Raw genomic sequence first — 21,902 nt, 5'->3', positions numbered from 1 at the left:
CTATTTGGTCATAGGTAGCATTACAAATAAGCCTGATTATGTCTTCACTGGATGTCCACACACGCTCTCTCCAGCAGGGGTTACAGAACAGCAATCAAAATCAGGAGCCCTGGATGAGTTTTCCCCTCCTTAGTCTTAGTGCATAGAAACCAACTAAAGCACTCCAACTGTGATTATCTAACTAGCGCAGATTAGGATTGGAGTGGGAACCTTCCGGTCAGTATGGTTTAATACCACACCATATGGTGCATTTTAACCGTTAGACCATTGACAGCACTCTACTTGACATGTATAGTGATTAATATTCAACTTTAACGTAGAAAAACATCCCAAGTTGCAGTTGTCCCTCTCTACAGCATTTATTCTTTATTCTCCTTCACAGTTCTCTGCTGTGGCACTGTCCAACTTTGGCTTTATTCTACTTGTTCTAACAAAGCCAGCATATCTTCCCCAATGGCTTCTTCTTCTACCTCCACATGGTCACCTTTAGTGCCCTAACACCCTTGACCACCTTCTTTGTCTACCTGCCGACCCTTGGTGACATAATTTTAAGGCATGGGGTTAGCTTTCATTTGTACACCAGCAACAACCAGATCTGCCCCTCTGACACTATTCTTGACCCTTAAAACGTCTCTGTAGTGTCCATAGGCAGCATCATTTAGCATCCGCACACTTCCAGCAGGGTTCACTGGAGAGCGGTCAGGAGCAGGAACCCCAGAGTTGGAGGTCAGTTTCTAAACAGAGATCTTAATTTACACGTGTCTGTGATTTTCACAACTGCGTAGCATCATGACACAATAACATTATGTCATAATGCGCGCTCAAAGTGTGCCTGGGAATCCACTCAATATCACACTACTGTGCATCACACTGACTTCAACTGTAGGTACAAGAGTCTAACAAAAGCATGAGATCCACAAAAATGCAAGTCTTCAACTCTGTCTGGAGTTAGGACCTTGGTATTAAAGAGTGCTGTCAAGAACGTGAATACCACCTTGATGGAAAAGTGCCTTATGGCTCCGTTTCCACTGCAAGTATGAGCCGATGCAAAGCAATTTCAGCTTCTCAACAATGCTAAACTGGCAGAATAAATCCAGAGTTAGGTGCTGACCTCCTTCCAGAGCAAAGAGGAAAGAAACTCTGGACAGTGCAGCCTCAAACTGCTTGATCTGACATAGCCTGTAATGCAAATCTGGTTTGTATAGCGCAGGGGTCTGAGAGACCCCTGGACACTTTGTATGCCTACCTGAGCTTAATTTAAATGTTTGGAAAGCAAAGATTCTTCCCTCTCTGCTAGCTAAGTATTTTGATTTCTAACTTTTGGGAGACGACTCTGCACATGCATGTGTCCTGGCACGCTCACAGCTCTCTCCTGAACAGGACAGACAGAATTTCTAGTCAGGCAGGAGGCAAGCAGCGTAAACAGGGTTCTGCCTGGCTGGAACTCAAACTATCCAAGACCAGTAGCTACAGTGTCAGTGGGCTTTTAAAAAAATATTTCTTGGTAATTTCAAATACCATGTTGAAAGTTCACTCTTCCAGAATTTCATTGTACCGGTGACTGAGGGAACTTTGCCTGGAGTTTGTGGAACAGAATGCACAAAATTGTAGCTTGTAAATGTCACCTTTAGTGGAGAAGTATAGAGGAACACTAAGGTGGACTTGGGATCAGTCTGTCTGTAATCTCATTTAGAACAATTTAAAATTATAATTACGTTAAAAATTTTGTAAAATGGAGTACCACACAAACAGTTTGGGAAATCAAAATCCTTGGCATGTAGCAAAGATAATCTGCCTCCATTTAGTCCTAAAATACATAAATCAACTGAATTTTGTTTTGTCAACTTGCATCCATGTGTTGCACTTCCAACTGCGCATACTGGACAGTTTGAAAAATAATGTTCCTGTCAAAATGCATGTCAAAATAAAGGACTGATTCAGCTATGACAGTAGAATCTTTAAACTAATTATTTAAAAAGCAGTAAATAATTCAGCATTAGTTATCCTTTCAACTGGTTTCAACTAATGAACAAAAAAATACAGATTCACACAAAGAATGCGATTAAAATGTTCTTGGGGGGTTGGGGCATTATTACTGAAAAGAGAGAAATATAGTCAGAGCTGGTCTTCTTTCTCTCAATTCAAGAAAATGAAATTCATTAAACACACTAACTAAAAGTAACTTGCCATAATAAAGGTTAACCAGAAATGTTTTGTATGGGATTACAATGTGCCACCTTATTATACAAGCAGAAAAGTTGTGTTGAGATGATGTAAAATGAAGGAGCACATGGACAGTAACAGACATGTACTGAACCTACACACCAACCTGGTTGTCAATAAATAACTATGCATCATGCAACTAAGTTCTGTTAAGATTTGAGCTATGCCTTGGAAGAGGAGAGTGTGATAAGATTTTCAACTGTATGTTGCATCTTGAATGGGTACCCTACTTAGGTATGGGTATGCATAAGCGCTGTAAGTTTGGGAGGGCTTGGCACAGGTGAGCATCAAATGTGGAACAGATCGACACACAACCCTTTGTAGCATTCCATCTCGGGCCATCTACCCAATAATTGGTTCTGTCAGGTAGTCTTTACCTTGCCAGATTCCTTAAAAACGCTGTCTTCTGCACCCGATCCCAGGTCTTTCAGGTAGCATACACAATGTTGAGCCTGGTCACCACCTGCTGCCAGGATTCTAGGAACAGCACTACTGTCTTTGAGGTGGGTGCCCTGAAGTGCTAAACAGGGCAACACTTCTCAGAACCACATTGTGCAGAAGCACATGTACTCAGTCAATTGTTCCAAGTCGGGATTCTTTTTCACTTCATTTTTGCCTGGCACTTCTTCCCGTTCTCCCCTCTACACCCAACCTCCCAAGTTCTGACAACAGCTGACAAATATTTAAAATTCATTTTGAAACTTTATAAAAACAATATTTGTCTCCATATGCACACACCCTGTTAAATTATGGCTTACTGGCCAGATTTTGCACATCCTCCATTAGGATAATTCCCTCCATATGGCCAAAGCTGCACAGACAACTATGAATAATTATTCAAAGGAGCTGAATCCCCTAAAGCTGCTGGCATTGGCTAGCTTTGCACTAGCAGCTAGACAGAAAAGCAGGAACTTAGGCTGAACTGCTAAATCCCTTACATTCTAGAATCTTCATTTCACCAGCTCCCTTTCTTTGATATAGTGTTTATATATCCCCCTCCAGTTTTCCCTGCACCATGCTCCAGCTGAGTAGAACAGATCCAAAGGCTTGGCCAACTACTGTAATAAGTCACTAGAAAGCAAGTGAGGCTGGCTAAACTGACTATCCATCCAACCTCTCTCCCTCCTTGTAGGTGCCTGAGAAAGGAGGGAAGGATGAGGAACGAGGGCAAATGGAAAGATACTGCACCATGAAGGTTGGGGAAAAGACCATGTCCCACTACTCCACAGCACACCTCCAATTTGTGGCATTTCTTGCAGTGCTTTTACACTTACTTATTAAAACTATTTTCATTAGCCTAAATATGAACACTATCCCTATTTCATCTCAATTAGGTACTTATCTGTCTAGCACTACTGAGATCAATGGTGTAATGTGGATACCCCATTATTATTGAGTGAAAACATGTGGGTACTGGTTCCCCATATTTGTTTTGCAGGAAAAGGCAACCATAAACTGACAGCAGATTCATAAACCTATATTTCCATGACTTTATGGTGTTGTTTGTTCCCTGAACTTCAAGACATTTACAGTAAGGAGACAGCTGATGGAGAAAAACATGTGGTGCCATCAGCTGCACTTCTGTAATGTAAATGCATCTTTATACTTGTTATTGTGATGTAGATTCCCAATCCAATAAATGTGCCTTAATCTCCCTCAAATAATAAATATTCCAAAGCATCCTTTTGTGATGTAAAAGAAATCAGATGGGGCAATTTCAGGTATTATACATTTCCCCCGTCCCAAGGGCATTGACTTATTTGCTAAGTTACAGTTTTATGGATGTTGGGCACTCTCTAGTTCCTTGCCCGTGTGGGCATTCTTTATGTGTGAGCCTTGACAGTGAGTGCTGGCACACTGTCTGACCATGGATGGCATTGCAGACAAGTCCAGTCCACGCAGATGCACTTCTTGCTATGGTAACTGGGTAGCGATCAGAAGCAGGAATCCAAAGGTAACAATGCCATTGTCGCACCCCTACCATCGTTCCAGCTGAGATCAGGTAACTTGGATAGACCAAGGACAGAACCCTGGAACATCCTGGTTTATATGACTCAGCTACTCATTGGATAAACTCAAGAAGTCATTAGAAGAGATCACTCATATTCCTTTTTAGCTTCTGACCAGTCTGCCAGACAACTTTCTTTAAAGTAGTGGAGAGCAAGTCAGAATTGATCCTGCAAAAGCACATCTCTTTATTTCCCAACATTAGTCAAATGGTTTAACTGTAGGGTACTTTCCAATAAACCGGTCTTTCCAGATGTATTCATTTTCAATGAACTTGTCCACTTTGGCAGGAGGAATAGAAAAGCAGTATATTATTTAAATGGAGATTGCAGAACTCTGAGGTAGAGGGAACTGGGTGTCCTAGTACATGAATCACAAAAAGTTAGTATGCAGGTACAGCAAGTGATTAGGAAGGCAAATGGAATTTATTGCAAGGGGAACAGAATATAAAAGTAGAGATGTTTTGCTAGTTGTACAGGGCATTGGTGAGACCACATCTAGAATACTGTGTGCAATTTTGTTCTCCTTATTTAAGAAAGGACATAATTGCTTTGGAGGCAGTTCAGAGAAGGTTCACACAAGTGATTCCTGGGAAGAGGAGATTATCTTATGAGGCAAGGTTAGACAAGTTGGGCCTGTATACACTGGAGTTTGGAAGAATGACAGGTGATCTTATTGAAACAGAGAAGATCCTCAGAGGACTAGAAGGGGCAGATGCTGAGAGGATGTTTCCCCTTGTGGGAGAGACTAGATCTAGGGGCCACAGTTTAAAAATAAAGGGTCTCCCATTTAAGACAGAGATGAGGAGAATTTTTTTCTGTCAGAGGGTTGTGAGTCTGTGGAACTCCCTTCCCCAGAGAGTGGTGAAGGCAGGGTCACTGAATATTTTTAAGGCTGAGTTAGATAGATTCCTGATTAACAAGGGAGTCAAAGGTTATAGTAGGTAGACGGGAAAGTAGGGTTGAGGTCACAATCAGATCAGCCATGATCTTATCAAATGGCAGAGCAGGCTCGAGGGGCTGGATAGCCTACTCCTACTCTTAATTCGTATGTTCGTATGTAATCAATTCATGATTAAAAACAGCAGCTTAACACAAACTTGCACCCCTCAAATAAAAGCCCAATTGTTAAAAATTATCCACTATCTGATGTATAGGTAGAGCTAACGGCACAGTTTCTTCTAAACTCCATCCAAAATGAAAATATTGGAATATAAGCAATAGAGATCAATTTCAGGAATGCAAGTTTGTGTACACATGATGCTGACCTCTGTCCCTAGTTATTGGTTGTGATTAGCAGGAACTCAGTAGGCAAAGAGAGCAACAAATACAACAATCCCATACCTCTAAAATTGACAACAATTGTGGAAACTTGAATTTTATCTTTACAATAGAAGATACTAGTAAGATTTTTTTTAAATTGACTTGCTTTAGCTTCTATTGGAGGAAGAGACATTTACTCAATCAATAATTATGAAACACTGCAGTTACAAACGGCAGGAAATTGCTTCTTCCCACAATATTTATTATAGTTGGACAGAGATCTCAGCCTGGCTGTCAAGGCTGAGGAAAATCAGGAGGCACTTCAACACTCTGGGATGTTTCCGAGTACGCAGCTACAGAGCAGTTTTGCCGGGGGATCTAGGAACAACAAGTTGCCTGAGAATGAGAATCAGACGCTGGACAGGCTGAGAAAATAATTTACAAAAGGCCAGTACAGCAAGTAAACAAAAAAAAAACACTACAAAAATAGTGGAGTGATAATGCCCACTTCATGATACAACAATCCATGTGTCTTAATAAATCAGTTGCAGACAACCAATTAAAAAGAAATGAAAATACAACAGAAAACATCGACAAATGTGCCGCAACTGTCTATAATTGCTGATCGACATTTCTGAGTACGTTTTAATTGAACTACACATTATTAGTCAGACCTGCACCAACTAGCCCAATGCTTCCCACTGGTAAACTAAACTTTTCTAAATACGGATGTAAGGAATCTTACAACACCAGGTTATAGTCCAACAGACACCGAGGCTTCAAAAATTATTGGCAACCAGAATTGCCATTAAATACAATGAAATATATTTGTAATGTCTACAGTGTTTGCAGCAGGTCGAAACGTCTCAAAGTATTTCACACGATGAATAACTTTCAGGTACAGGGGCCCCTTGTTCTGCGGGCAAAAGCCAAGTAAACTGATGGAAGTAACCACTGTCCGAGCGCGGCAGAGAGATTTCAAGGTACGAAGCGGAGGGCGGGTTCTAATGTGGATTGAGGAGAGAGCGAAACCCAACAGGTTCGGCGATCGCAGTAGCTGTGCGAGGTGATGGTCTCAGAAAACCATTTCAGGCTATTCTCTGACACAAATCTACCAAAAATCAGGAGAATGTTTTTATTGGATTGGTGATTTCCCCCCCCCTTTAAAATTCGCGACGGATGCATCCCCCAATAAATATAAATAAAGATGTAGGAAATAGCCCCGTCCAAGTTTCGACTTTTAATTTAATTTAGCGATTTAAAGATGCTGCCGAAACAAACAATTATTTTGCACCTGAGAACACAGTTGCTGCACCGTCGGGAGTTTGCATGGTTTCAATTAAGATGGTTGCAAACTGACACTTCCCTCAGTGACAAATTTATTATCTCCTCCACCTCAATCCTGCCTTTAACGGCTAAAGAGAAAGAGCCGCGGGACAGACGGGTGAGGCCGAGCCGGGGTCCGGCCGCTGTGTCTGTCTGTCTGACGGACGGTCCCGGCTTCTCTCTCTCTCTCTCACACACTCTCTCTCTCTCTCTCCCCTCTTACCTCGATTTTGTCCACATTCCGGGCGCAGCCCACCACTTTCATGCCGTGTTGAACCAACGCCCGGGCGATCGCCGCGCCGATCCCCACGGAGGCTCCCGTTACCAGAGCCACGCGTCCCTTCCAGCGCTCCATGTCGCCGGGCTCTCGATCACCTCAGCCGCGCCGACCGCGAGCTCTGTGTGTGCGCGTAGGAAGAGAAAGAGGAGCCTCTGGGCAGCAAAAAAAAAACCAATATAAAACACCGGAGGAAACGCTTCGGCCTCCGGCCTCCCGCCTCTCTGCCCCCGGAGAGAACAACTTCCAGCCCCGCTGAAGACCGCACCACTTGTCCGCGCCGCGGTGCGCGCTGGGACTTGTAGTCCACGCCGGCTTCCCGCAGGCGGCAATGCCCACGACGGAGGACCACAACTCCCAGGGAGCAAAGCGAGCTGCCGGCGCATGCGCGGTTATCGCTAGACACGCATCACTCCTCCTCTCCCCAGCCAATGTCTGGCGATCGGGTGCTCGAAGAATAGCGACAAGGCTCCGGTCCCTCGGGAGAACTGCCAGCTGCACGTGTCATGCGCCGATTTCTACATCTCCACATTGGTTTCTGACAAGAAAGTGTATTTTATTTGTCTTTTTTTTTGTATAAAGAGATGCACTTTCTTAAATAACTTTACAAACTTAATGCATCGAGGGGCTGCAACAAATATCTGAAGTGAATAGATGATCGTGCCATAGATAGTTACGTAAAATTGCAACATGGAAACTGGCTGTTCGGCCCAACCAGTCCGTGCTGGTGTTCATTCGGTACATGAACAGTAGTACTAATCCCCATTATCCAATTTCCCTTTATTTTTCAGCAATTATCTACACCCTTGAAATACTGGGACTGTTTGGGAGTAAACGCATTTTGCGTACTATATGGACATGTGTAAGGAATCTTACAACACCAGGTTATAGTCCAACAGGACAGTATAGCTACTTGCTGAGCTTTTCCAGCATTTTCTGTTTTTATTTCAGATTTCCAGCATCTGCAGTATTTTGCTTTTAACCAAGATCTGTTTGACTTACACATTTGTGTGCAGGTCTGTCTGAAGTCATTCTGTTCAAATCCTAATAGAAATTCTACACACAAGCCTTTATTGTAATCTTCTTTGGCTGCTTACTTAGGTATAACTTGTGTATGACCTCAGCATCCTATGCGTGCAAGTTGAACTTCAAACCTGCTTTCTATCCACCTGGTTCCATCTCTAACATCAAATAGCACTGCTCTTACCTCACTCTCACCACCACTGGAACCCTCATCCATGGCTCCGTCACCTGTAGGTTTAACTTTTCCAAAACTCTTAGTTGGCTTCAAAATCTCCACCCTACATAAACTCACTCATCCAAAACTCTGCTTCTGCATCCTATTCCATACTAAGTTCCACTGGCCTATCACTGTCCACGCCAACCTCCAGTGGTTCCACATCCCTCAACACACTGAACTTAAAATCCTTTTTATTTATAAATAATGATAATCTAACCTTATGTCTGTAAATAGTTCCAGATCTATGCACCAGCTTAGGCCCTCTTCTATCGACTCTGACATACTGTGGCTCTTCCTCCACCCAGAGAGCCTTCAGCTTCTTGGCCTGTACTATGTAAGGATCTCCCTAAACCCATTTGCCTTATTACTCATCTCCCGCTTTCAAAAGCCCTTTTAAAACCGATGTCTTCCATGTACAAGGTCTCAGCTTTGGCTCAGTGGTACCACTCTAACCTTGGAGTCATGAAAGTTGTGGGTTCAAGTCCCACTCCAGAGACTTGAGCACATAATTCAGGCTAACACTTCAGTGCAGTACTATGGGAATGCTGCACTACCAGAGGTGCTGCCTTTCAGGTGGGACATTAAACCAAGGCCCCATCTACCCTCTCAGATGGATGTAGAAGATCCCACGGAACTTTGTGAAGAGCAGGGGAGTTCAGCCCAATGTCCTGGCCAATATTTATCCTTCAACCAACATCACTAAAACTGATTATCTGGCCATTATCTCATAGCTATTTGTTGGACCTTGCTGTGTGCAAATTGGCTGTCATGTTTCCTACATTACAACAGTGATTATATGTCAAAAGTGCTTTGGGAAGTCCTCAGGATGTGAAAGGTGCTATATAAATGCAATTCTTTCTTTCCACTTTTCTGAAACTCCTTGGGACATTTAAATGCAAGTTGTGCTGGTCCGCATCTAAATGTTTTTTTTTAAAAGTGCAGAACTGTAACAACCTACAACATTCTGTTTGATGACTGTAAGATTCTGTGTTGTGATTGTGTTCATTCTCTGACTTTTTAGGAAGATCACAGAATGAAAACTTATGGAAGGAAAAAGTCAATTGCTATTCCAAAGTGCAAGAGGTATGGTTTTCATAAGTAAATATTTGACAGTCTTGTAACTTGGGGTGCACAAAGTGTTATTCATTGTTTCTGTAGTGACAATGATACTTGCAATTGATGTGATAATGCTATTCAATGAGTTATGTTGTCTTGTGTTTTTGTAACAAATGAAAAAAGATTTGTCAAACACTTCTTTCCCCCCCCAGGAAGAGGTGCTCCTTTAAGGAAACTGAGATTAAAAACTAGCATTAGAGTTTTAGGTATTCAATGTAGAGGTCAAGCCAGCCTCTTCCCCCTCCACCACCCCAGTAGCGCATACAACTAATTGGTGCATTATCGCTGTTATTTTTCCCTAACAGAACCAGAAAACAGATTATTGAATTAGAGGTTGTTACATTTAAAATTATTTTAAACAACACAAAAAGCTACAGTGTTAGCCTGAACATGAAAACAAAATCAACAGGAAATACAAAATAAACAGAATGCTAGAAAGACAGGTCAATCTAATTCTGTGCAGATAATCTATGCGGTGTTTCTAAGGTACACATCCGAAATGTAGACTGTCTGTTCTCTCCATAGATGTTGTTTGACCTGCTGCATCTTTCTAGTTTTCCCAATTTTGTTTCAGATTTCCAACATCTACAGTATTTTGCCTTCACCAGGAAAATATTTGTTTAAATCTCTTCTACAACCTTAAACACAGCAGAGCTTTCAAGGCTTCTCTCTCCACCCCCCACTCCCATCGACGGTCACAGCCCTCCTGCTTCCACTTACAGGATGATCATGGTGCTCTTAGTATTTATGTCAAGGCTGTTAACTACACGCATCTATGTCAAAAACGCAGCTCAATGCATTCAATGTAAACATCACTAAATTAAAATTTTATGTGAAGCCATGTATTTCTGAAGAATTCTTTTAATAAAGATTCTTGTATAAAAATCAGGATGTCACAATCTGCAATTTATTAATATTCATATTACACATGTATCATCTTTGCAGCCTGCAGGGCATAACTTTTTAAAAATTCTGTAAGAAGCATTAGTCCTTGTGTTTTGATTGCAAAATACGTTTTTCAAAAGTTATATTGAAAGATTTGAAAAAATCCTTCACCCAGAGGGTGGTTAGAATCTGCTACAAACCAGTTAACTTGAGTCCATAAATTCTTTTAAAAGGGATCTATATATTTGCTAGAAAAAGATTATTAAAGCATAGTGGAAAGTAGGACTAGACGGCCCGTGTGGAAAAAAAGCACTGGTGCAAATTTGATAGGATGACTAGCCTGTTTCTGTTCTATAAGATTCCATGATTCTATGTCATTTTAAACAATTTTCCACTCCACGTCTCCTGAAAGTAGTGACACGCGGCCGGGGTGGGTGATGGTTCCATAAGTGCCAGCAGTTCTCCTATACCTCACCCAAATAGCCATTTTCATGTGTGAATATCAGCAGGCTATTTTGACCTTTCCTTACCCAACATCCACTTTCCACTGTGGATTGCTACATAGCAATTAGGAGCCGAAATCCTGGTTGATTTTTCCTCTCTCGAGACCAACACCACAAACTGTTCCACCCCACTATTACACTGATTCAAATCAATTAAAATCAATGCAGCTGTAGGGAAGTGAGTGTGCTGTACTTTCCCATACCTAAAATTTTAGACACTGGAGGGCTGAGTCCAATGTGTTCTTATGTGTACTTATGAAGTCTTAAGTGGTGATGCAATCTCTATTTATTTCCTTTCAAGACAAAAATCTTAGTACAGAAAAAAATTCAAATAGCCTGGTAACACATTTTGCAAGAGAGTTGAGATAACATTGCTTCTTTAGAAAAATACTTTATCAAACTAGTATTTTGAAAATCATTCCAGGCATCAAATTACATAAAAATGTGTTAATTGAGTGAACTCAAACTGAGCAGAATTGACCCCAATCTTACTGCAGAGCAAAAACACACACTTGGGCAAAGCCCACTGTAAAACAAAATGGAATGAAAACATTATGATTTTCTGCAGATGCAATTTATAGGGCTTTTATCATTTGATCATCTAATCCCATTACAGCCCAATGAAATTATCCAGGCATATGCTAAAGCTATATAAAGGCAGCGTAAATTTGATGTGTAATTAATTTTATCTGCCAAATAAAGCAGAGCAATAATTTATTAGCAAAGACCAAAATAAGTACATACTATTGCAATCAAAAGTTTTTGATAGTGTTGGGGTCAATTCATAGGTGTTCAAACTGGAGACCTTGGACATTGGGGGGTCTACTGGGTCATTGGATTTCTGCAAATATAGTGTCTGACTAATTCTGCATTCTATATTTTTTCCTGTAGTTGACTTATTAGCACTTTTTTTGTATATAAAAAGTTGCAAACTATCTTTCTGTGAGTAGCTGATGCCAACCCTCCCAGATTATCCAGGATTCTCTTGCAATGGGGGATGGATCTCCCAGGTGCTTCTGCCAGCTGTCCAAGAGACTATTTCTGCTTTAAATTTCCTACAACAGTGTTTCCCCCCAAAGTCTCCAACTGCTGTCGTAGAGCGCCGCAACCAGCTGGAAACAATTGGGAATAGGAGAGTTTGGGAATTGGACAGGGAGACTGGGGAATGAGGATGGGGTCATGGGAGAAAGACACAAGATCAGGGAGAAGAGCCAGGTTGAAGGTTAGGGAAATGGGGAGACTGGGGAATGAGAATGGGGTCGGGGGAAGAGAGGGGAAATGTAATGAGGGCCGAGGTTTGAGAGAGGGAGACTGGGGAACGGGGTTTGGGTAAGGTTGGGGGGGGGGGGGGGGGGCAGGAAAGAGGGAGACTGAGGGTCGGGGGAAAAGAGTGGGAAATGGGGTGGGTGTGGGAACAGCATGTGTCTTTACCTACAAGCGTACAGACTTTATTCAAAAGACTGGGCATCAAATACTGTTACTTTGTCAGCTATCCAAGGATTCTAATGCTAAATTAAACTCAACAATGTATCAATCCCAGACATTAATCTCAACTGTAAATTTATCAGCAAGCAGTTAATGCTGAATTATTGCAAAATAATGAACTTTGTAACCTATTTTGTCAATTAACCTCATACTAATTATTTGCATTCTGAAAGTTTAAGTGCTGCTAACTGATTCTAAAGTTAACAATTGTTCATGCATGACTTGTCTGACTTTGATAATCATCAAGGGTTAATTCATGTATCTTGTGCAGATCCTGATGGAAGATTGGTAGTGTAAATGCTAATATAATCCAAATTGGTTGATGCAAGACATTTCAATGAGCCAAATGTAGGCATCATTAACTCCTAGGCATAAACTCGAAAGTAAACCCCAAATGGTTCCTTGGTGAGGAGTTACAGTGAAGGATTAGTCTGGTGCCCTCGATGAATTTTCTTGTCAGGCAATGGATCCCAGTGTTACTAGATAGCATTTACGTGAGCAGTAAAAGCAAATGGTTTGTACGCTTGAAAATATCTGAAGCTATCAAGCTTTGAACTTTGTGCACAAATATGAGGGGAAGCATTACAGCATTAAAGTTCAGACAAATCTGAAGCTAGTTTACAGCAAGTTTGTAAAGCATTTTAAACAGCAGGAATATAATTTCCTAGTGGCCATTCATTTGGAATGCAATCAATACTGTACGAGAACACAAGAAAACACAGAACAAAGTATTGGAATGGATTAGTGTCAATTAATTCAGAAAAAAAGTGGGAGATCCAACAGCTTGATTTAGCTGGCTGGACAGCAAAGGTAAATAAAAGTAGCAGTGTGTATAGGAAGCAGTTTCTCAACCACAAAACATTTCCAAAATTCATTCTGCAATAAATCATCTTACGTCGAGAAATTCTGTACTTGCATCGCCCCATGCAAAGCACCCTCAACTTCACAGTAGTTTTTAAACAAAATCAAAAAGATGAAATTGTTCAAGAAGTATTCCAATTACTTTCCTTTAGCTGGTCTGGCCTCCACAAATCAATAGACATCAGTGTCAATAATATATTTACAATATTTATTCATTACAGGTGGCATCATAAAATTAGTGGGAAATTTAGTGTTTGAGGCATGTTTATATCTAAACTTATATGCAGAATAAAAAATGACCATAAAATATACAACACATTGATATGCATATCAATAAATATTCTTTATTTGTAAATTCTGCACATTGCGCTTGTACATATTACATCCAAACATCATTTTAAATGGATGTCTATTGTAAAACCTTAAATCAGAAGTTTCATTTTTCTCTGTACACATTTATTGGTAGAACATCTCTCGTCACTAGACATTTGTATAATTCTCACAGTAAAGAGAAACATTTAGTGAGTGGGAGAGAGGAGAGGCATTGTTCAAAAGTATAAAGTAAGCTTTTGCAGACATCTGGCTGAATACTGCATAAGCTTCGAGAAAGCAGATGAGCAAAAATGTGCTCCCCACCACCAGCCTGGGAGAGTGTAGAAAGAAAAATAAAAATAAACCACACCACCAACTGTTCAAGGTAAAATTATGTAACAGGAAACAAAAATCTAAATTTCTTAAGATTGAGAGAGAAGGCGCAGTGGTCATTGAGTGTGTTTGTGTAGAAAAAGGTAGCTTCTGGTTCAAGCTTTCTTTGCTAGTTTACACCAGCTGTCGTCAGCCAACCATTGCAGATATGTCTCTTGTAGTCATTGGAGCGACAGTACTTGTTAAATTTCTCTTTTAGGTGCTGCCGGTATTGTTCTCGGTTGACGTAGAAAGATTGGTTATTTGCCATAAATGCTTGTATTTCATCTTGGGTAATGAAAATCTCTTCCTCAGAAGTACATTCAGATTCTTCCTAAAAATCAAGCCAGCAAATTACAACATTGATTTCTAGCATAACTACAAATCTTATTGTTAACTAGCAGACAACTGCATCAGTAAAGGAACAGGACCTTGACTAACTTTATTTGGAACAGTTAGTGGGGTTATCCAATGAGTTTACAATGACGAGTGGATTGTAAAGTCACAGTAAACATTTTGAATTTGCAGCTACAAAACGGACTACAAAATTAAGTGTAGAAAAGTGATTTTTCTATTAGGTGAGATTAAACAAGATTTACTAAAAACTACAATGAAATGTACACAAGAGTCACTGTACTTCAAAAGGAATTTGCTGCATAAAGCACTTTTGAGATATTTTGATGTGACATGGTACTGCATATACAAATGTTCAGTTGTCTCAAACTCTCACTGTCTGCTTCAATAGCTTTTCCTGGTAATTTATTGCACAAGTCTAAAACCTTTAGGTGAAAAAGTTCTACCCGACTTCTCTGCTGGGCTTCACAGTTTACAGCTTTTTTAAAAAAAAGTTTTCCTCTGCTAGTTAAACCCAATCCCACAGTGAATGGGTGTTCAGAAGTGCAACAAAAATCTGTTCTTATTGACCAATGTTCGAATTTTTCCAGTTATGACAAAACACTAAAAAAAACTAAGAGTACTTTATAGGATGCAATTAGAGGTTTCAATGGATGGAAGGCTGTTAAATCATTTAACTGCTCAATTAACTCATTTGTTAAACTCATGCGAACAAAAATTTATATTCCATCTCCAAATTTCTCCACACAGTATCTGTCTCAACATTCAATGTGGCAACAGAACTATGGAAATAAAAACTATAGAACTAGCTCAATTTTTGAACTTTCAACATGAAAACTGCCTATCTGAGGTGGCTCTTACTGGCTGAATTGTAAGTGTCAAAATTCTGATGCATGATTGAAACAGTTTAAAATTGATAAGCTAAGGACTGCAACTGTAACATCCAACAGTGCTAGCAATGTCCCAAAAACAGCAAAGATTTTTTTTTAGTGTTGACTGTTTCTGATGTAAGAATTGAGGGGTATGGTATGGCAGATGGGTGGGGTTGATTTATAGAAAAGAACTTGCATTTAATAGCACCTTCCAGATCCTCTTTTGCAGCATCTGATATCACTTGTGACAATGCAATAATTTTTCAGTATTGCACTTAAGTGTCAGCTCTCAAGTCCTGGAATGGGATTTGAACCCACAATCTTCTGACTTGAAATGAATAGGTTACCATTTGCCAAGATGATGCTTAATAGGCAAGCTTGTTGGACCTTATACTGTTCCTAAAATTCTTATATATATACCACAAATAAATTTGGTAGTGGTTAAAGCATGTAGCTGGGCTAAATAAAATTGGTTTGCAGCTATTTTGCATTAGAAGTGCAGAAAAAATGCCCAAATCAGCAAATCATAAGGCTTAGGAGTAAAAATGTGTAAACAAGTTAACATTTCTGCAACAAACTTTTCATGACAACGAGAAAGCCTCCTGACCAAGTGTTGTTGAAGCTAGTGTTTTAATTCAGTATCAGATGTTAGCATTTCATCTGGCCAAATATTAGAATTAGCTCCATCTAGTGGTGAACTGCTACACCCAAGATAAAAATGTCACATAAAACTGATTTGAAAATATTAACATACTGGCTATAGTGCTGAAGATCCATGCACCAGCACTAGCTAACCCCATCTTACCCCTCCCTCCCCACTTCAAGTGTAGCTATGACACAGGCATCTACCCGACTGTGTGGAAAATCACAGGCATATGTTCTATCCACAAAACAGGAAAAATCTAACCTAGGAAATTACCACCCTAATCAGCCTTCTCCCAATTAGCAGTAATGGAAGGAGTCATTAACAGTCCCACCAAGTGACACCTACCCAACAATAACCTGCTCACCAATGCTCAATTCAGGTTCTGCCATAACCATCTGGTTCTAGACCTAGGCACAGCCTTAAACCAGGTGTGGACATGACAGCCAGAGGTGTGAGAGCAGCTGACAGTTTATGTCATTAAGGAGCCCAAGCAGAACAATGGCTCATGGGGTTCAAGGGGAAAACCCTCCAGTAGGTGGAATTATAACTAATGCAAGAGGAAGATGGTCATGGCTGTTGGAAGCCAATCATTGCACCCTCAGGAGATAACTACAGGAGCTCCTCAGCTGCTTTATCAATGACCTTGCTGCTCACTGACTATTCCACAACATTCAGCTCCATTCACAACTCGAAGTAGCAGAGAATAGCAGGACCTGAGTAACTGCCAGGCTTGGGCTGACAAATGGCAGCTAACATCCTTGCCACATGTGCCAGGTAAAGACCAAATCCAACAAGGCCTAATGACCTCCCCACCTTCAATTACACCATCACCAAGTCCCCCATCACCAACAATCTGGGGCTCATCGCTGACCAGAAGCTTAACTGGAGCAGTCAAACCAACAATGTGGCTACAAGAGTAGGACAGAGTCTCAGACTGACTAGTGGTTTACCGCCTGACCCCTCAAAATCTCATCTACAAGGCTCAAGTCAGGTATGTGATGGAACACACTACTTCACCCATCCTGGCGAGCAGCAATTCTCCCAAGTTCAACACCACCCAGGACAGAGCAGTTTGCTCAATCAGCACTCCTGCCACTGCAATCAATATCCATCCCCTTCACTGGTGTACTGTGGCTGCAGTATGTACTAGCAACAGGATGCACTGCAGCACCTCACTAAGCTCACTTCAATAGCACCGCTCTAACCCGCAACCTCTACTGCTAACGAGGACAAAAGCAGCAATATCATGGGAACACTACCACCAAGTTCCCTTCCAAGTCACAACATCCTAATGGACATATGCTGCCGTTTCTTAGTTGTCACTAGGTCAAAGATACTGCAATTTCCTACCTAACACCATCATGAGAGCACCATCAGCACAAGGATTGCAGAGGTTCAAGGCAGCCCACCACCACAAGGGAACTAGAGAAGGGCAATAAAAGTGTGGCTTTCCCAAATCCCAAGAGGAAAAATCAGCTTTTCTGATGACTTGAAAATTGTTCATTCAAATCATAACCTTCCTCTTTGTGATTGCAATATCATTTCTTCCACTTTGTGTTTAACATTTCAGTTCTGACAAAGGGTCTATACTCAAAAGACTGACTTTTTCTCCACAAATGCTGATGGATTTCCTGTTTTAAATCACTGAAGTCAAAGGACAGGCAACCCTACAAAGAATCCACCAAAAATTGTCTTAGTATCAGGGGCTAAAAATTGTAACTAACCTTTCCAATTACAGTACATCAATTTGATCAAAGGCAGCATTTAAATGGAAATAAAAGTACTGTTTTGCATTTTATATTCCCTCTGAATAATTTGCATTTATATAGCACCTTTAACGTAGTAAAATGTCCCAAGGCACTTCACAGGAGCGTTAACACAATTTGACACCGAGTCACATGAGGAGATATTAGGACAGGTGACGAAAGGCTTGGTCAGAGGTAAGTTTTAAGGAGCGGATTAAGGGAGGAAAGAGGCACAGAGGGGTTTAGGGAGGGAATTCCAGAGCTTAGGGCCCAGGCAGCTGAAGGCATGGCTGCCAATGGTGGAACGATTAAAAATCAGGGATGCGCAAGAGGCCAGAATTGGAGAAGCAGAGAGATCTCAGAATCATGAATATTGGAAGGCCTGTTAGTCTAAATATAATTGAAATTAAGAAATAAAATGGTGCAACGAGCTTCCCTTCAAGAAACCCAAGAATGGTGGCCACTCAGGATATGTCTTTTGCAACCTGTTACTTGGCATTGTTTCTACGTGCTGAGTGACCAGAACAGGGCTGCCAACTGACATTTCCATTGAACACCAGTTCATGAAAACTTTCCACTTCCAGCAATTTTGCACAGGAAGCCATTAATTCCTTCCCCAATTTGAATTGTATATTAAGTCACAAAAAAAAACCCTTCCAATATATTAAGTTTAATAGAAACTTAGTTGGTTTGCTGCTCAATGAGCCAACAGTTCTCTTCCTCCAAACCCCTCCCCACATAATTGAAGTCACAGATTTATAATCACAACACTTTAGCAAGCTGCCCTGTGACATCAGCTGAGGATTTATAATGTGCAGCTGACCTCATCTATATAAGGCAGCTGCTTTTAAAGCTTTTTCCAATATCATTTTTATTGCGAAGTTGTAAAGAAAGTGGATGGCAATTTCGGGGAAGATCAAATGCAATTACCATGTTCTTGTCTTATTTCAACTGATTTACACTTTTTAGTTATACTCATTTATTGTAAAAGGGAAAAATTGCATTATTCCATAGTTTTAAATCAGTAATTTGATTTAGCAAAAAGGCAAGTTATTAGAATTATGTACATTTTCCCTAATTCTTACATTGAGTATTTAGCTACTGAAACTAAAATTGCTGTAAAAAAAATTGAAGACAAATTTAATAAAAAGTTTAATTGATAAGTTGCATTGTTTCCATTTTATATTAATTAGGCAATTTGTATTATTAAGCAGAAAGGAGAATTAAAAAATTCTCATCTTGCGAGGTAGAAAACAAGCTCTCACCCTTAACCAACAATTTATTCATATTTCCAGCAACCATTTTAATTTGTGCACTTCTGTTAATACTTTCCAGTGGTAGGATTGTAAAAGAATGTGATTAGTCCTCGAGTGCAAAAGAACTCAGATTTACAAAGTGCAGATTGGGAGAAGAGTAGAAAAAAAATCAATATGTATAAACATCTCCAGCAGTAAGTTTACAAAGTCTAGAAACACCAGTTAAAAATCAAGCAGTTCTAATTTTTGTCCTGAAATATTAAGTGAGTTACTCAGACAAGAAATCAATCTACATTACTACATCTAAAATCATTTAATAGTGCATAAACATTGTGAATTACAACTTTCATACTTACAAGTAGTTCCTTTAAGGTTTTTGTACTTCTTCCCCAGTCAGGTGGAATTTGTGAAAAATGCTTTTCTGACAGAATTTGTGTTACCCAAGCTGGCTGCTGACCACCTTTCTCTAATGAGTTACAGCTATCTTTGGTTTTGTCATGGTGGAACTCATTATGAAAAGTGTTACCCAAGTTCTCTTGTCTGCTTAGGTCTATATTACACTCTCCAACATTTTCACTCTATAAAAGAGAAAACATGGAAAAAATTACAAATTTCAGAGCTATTGACTGAAAATTCCTTAGTATTTTTATTTTTGGTCTTTATGTTTAAAAAAGAAAGAAAACTTGAGACTAACAAAGAGAAGCACTTCACTGAATGCACAAAAGTTAAAATAATAAGACAGATGTCCAGTCATCCCAGACTCAAATCAGAGGCTGGGACAATCAAAACCATGGGACACAGAACTTGCTTAAGTGGTGCAGTCATTTACAATGTCCCTCAGTGTAGGAAAGTTCCGGGGGGAGGTTTAAGAGGCTGAAATTCAATATTTAAGACACAGCAACGGAACTGCCTAAAACCACTTACATCATCGTCACATTTTACACCCTTGCCTTTCTTCTTTTTCTTCTTGTTTTTGCCTTTTGTGTTCTCTTCAGCAGCATTGGCCCAGCATTCAACACAACTGTCCACACCATCCTCCTCTTTGTCCTCCACACAGTGATGTACACAAGTGTCATCTCCTGACAAGACATAAAACATTTTCTATGTTTTATATATTTTTTTAAAACCAATCTCAAAAAAAGTCTGGGTGCAGTAAGCAAGCAGAACTAAGATGCTGAATATATCAGCAAAGTGATGGAAGGTGTCGTCGACAGTGCTATCAAGCGGTACTTACTCACCAATAACCTGCTCACTGATGCTCAGTTTGGGTTCTGCCAGGACCACTCGGCTCCAGACCTCATTACAGCCTTGGTCCAAACATGGACAAAAGAGCTGAATTCCAGAGGTGAGGTGAGAGTGACTGCCCTTGACATCAAGGCAGCATTTGACCGAGTGTGGCACCAAGGAGCCCTAGTAAAATTGAAGTCAATGGGAATTGGGGGAAAACTCTCCAGCGGCTGGAGTCATACCTAGCATAAAAGGAAGATGGTAGTGGTTGTTGGAAGCCAATCATCTCAGCCCCAGGACATTGCTGCAGGAATTCCTCAGGGCAGTGTCCTAGGCCCAACCATCTTCAGCTGCTTCATCAATGACCTTCCCTCCATCATAAGGTCAGAAATGGGGATGTTCGCTGATGATTGCACAGTGTTCAGTTCCATTCGCAACCCCTCAGATAATGAAGCAGTCCATGCCTGCATGCAGCAAGACCTGGACAACATCCAGGCTTGGGCTCATAAGTGGCAAGTAACATTTGCTCCAGACAAGTGCCAGGCAATGACTAGACTCTTGTTGGAGATGACCACCTCCCCTTGACATTCAACGGCATTACCATCTCCGAATCCCCCACCATCAACATCCTGGGTCACCATTGACCAGCCATATAAATACTGTGGCTACAAGAGCAGGTCAGAGGCTGGGTATTCTGCGACGAGTGACTCACCTCCTGACTCCCCAAAGCCTTTCCACCATCTACAAGGCACAAGTCAGGAGTGTGATGGAATACTCTCCACTTGCCTGGATGAGTGCAGCTCCAACAACACTCAAGAAGCTCGACACCATCCAGGACAAAAGCAGCCCACTTGATTGGCACCCCATCCACCACCCTAAACATTCATTCCCTTCACCACTGCCGCACTGTGGCTGCAGTGTGTACCATCCACAGGATGCACTGCAGCAACTCGCAAAGGCTTCTTCGACAGCACCTCCCAAACCCGCGACCTCTACCACATAGAAGGACAAGAGCAGCAGGCACATGGGAACAACACCACCTGCAAGTTCCCCTCCAAGTCACACTCCATCCCGACTTGGAAATATATCACCGCTCCTTCATCGTCACTGGGTCAAAATCCTGGAACTCCCTTCCTAACAGCACTATGGGACAACCTTCACCACATGGACTGCAGCGATTCAAGGCGGTGGCTCACCACCACCTTCTCAAGGGCAATTGGGGATGGGCAATAAATGCTGGCGAAGCCCACATCCCACGAACGAATAAAAAAATACCTTTATGCCACCCCCAACGTGGCTCCTTTAAGTACGCACATTTAAAAAAGTTCTGATGGACAGATTTCTATTCAACTTAATAGCATTTACAGCATAATTTTAGAAAAGTAATTTTCACTGCCTAACTTTGAAAGTTGAGGGGGGGGGGGGGGGGGGTGGGTGGGAAATCAGGTCGAAGTTAAACCAAAACAGAAGTCTGGTTACTATAATTTCTAAAATGTCAGACCCATAGACTCTGTCCATTCAATTAAACAACACTGTCAAGGCAATAAGATGGCATTTCCATAAATGCTCCACAAAAGTTCTATTATCACACTAACCTGTTTCATCATGATTGCAGATACCTTCAGTGCAAGCTACATCTGATCCTTCTCGGGAACCAGTCTCACTACCCTCCATGCTTGACGAGTAACCACAATCACTGCCATTACAATGTGGAGATAAACCTGAGTGAAAACAAAAACATAGCAGGAGAAACTTGGGTCCATAATACTGCTTTTAAGATTAAACCTTGGTTGTATATTAAAACATGATCCTGTCAGTTTAGTATTGGGTACAGATACTTGTTCATTATCATCACTATTTACTGAGCTGACGATGGTGTTTTGAAGGGCAAGGGAGAAGAAATTCTACAAACTATTCTTAAAAACCTGCTTAT

The 21,902-nt window shown here is 40.9% G+C and overlaps 2 protein-coding genes across 8 annotated transcripts in view; both read right to left on the bottom strand.

Moving 5' to 3' along the window:
- The window catches only part of dhrs11a (dehydrogenase/reductase 11a), a 127,754-nt gene extending 120,341 nt beyond the window's left edge, over positions 1–7,413 (bottom strand). For 2 of the 4 annotated variants that reach the window (XM_068008185.1, XM_068008184.1), the window contains exon 1: positions 7,042–7,413. In XM_068008185.1, the coding sequence (XP_067864286.1) occupies positions 7,042–7,173 (132 nt within the window). In that variant the 5' untranslated portion in view covers positions 7,174–7,413. The remainder of the gene's footprint in view (positions 1–7,041) is intronic. The other 2 variants (XM_068008182.1, XM_068008183.1) reach the window with 2 other exon arrangements.
- Positions 7,414–10,336: 2,923 nt separating this feature from the next.
- ggnbp2 (gametogenetin binding protein 2) overlaps positions 10,337–21,902 on the bottom strand; it is a 46,646-nt gene continuing 35,080 nt past the window's right edge. For all 4 annotated transcript variants that reach the window (XM_068008169.1, XM_068008172.1, XM_068008170.1 and 1 more), the window contains exons 10-13: positions 21,565–21,690; positions 19,667–19,821; positions 19,099–19,320; positions 10,337–14,203 (exon numbers count right to left, since the gene is read on the bottom strand). In XM_068008169.1, coding sequence (XP_067864270.1) covers positions 14,000–14,203; positions 19,099–19,320; positions 19,667–19,821; positions 21,565–21,690 — 707 coding nt within the window. In that variant the 3' untranslated portion in view covers positions 10,337–13,999. The remainder of the gene's footprint in view (positions 14,204–19,098; positions 19,321–19,666; positions 19,822–21,564; positions 21,691–21,902) is intronic.

The sequence above is a fragment of the Heptranchias perlo genome, chromosome 28 (assembly GCF_035084215.1).
Source record: "Heptranchias perlo isolate sHepPer1 chromosome 28, sHepPer1.hap1, whole genome shotgun sequence".
Classification (NCBI taxonomy): domain Eukaryota; kingdom Metazoa; phylum Chordata; class Chondrichthyes; order Hexanchiformes; family Hexanchidae; genus Heptranchias; species Heptranchias perlo.
The sequence above is the reverse complement of the archived record's forward strand: the minus strand, read 5'-3'. Positions and strand labels throughout refer to the sequence as shown.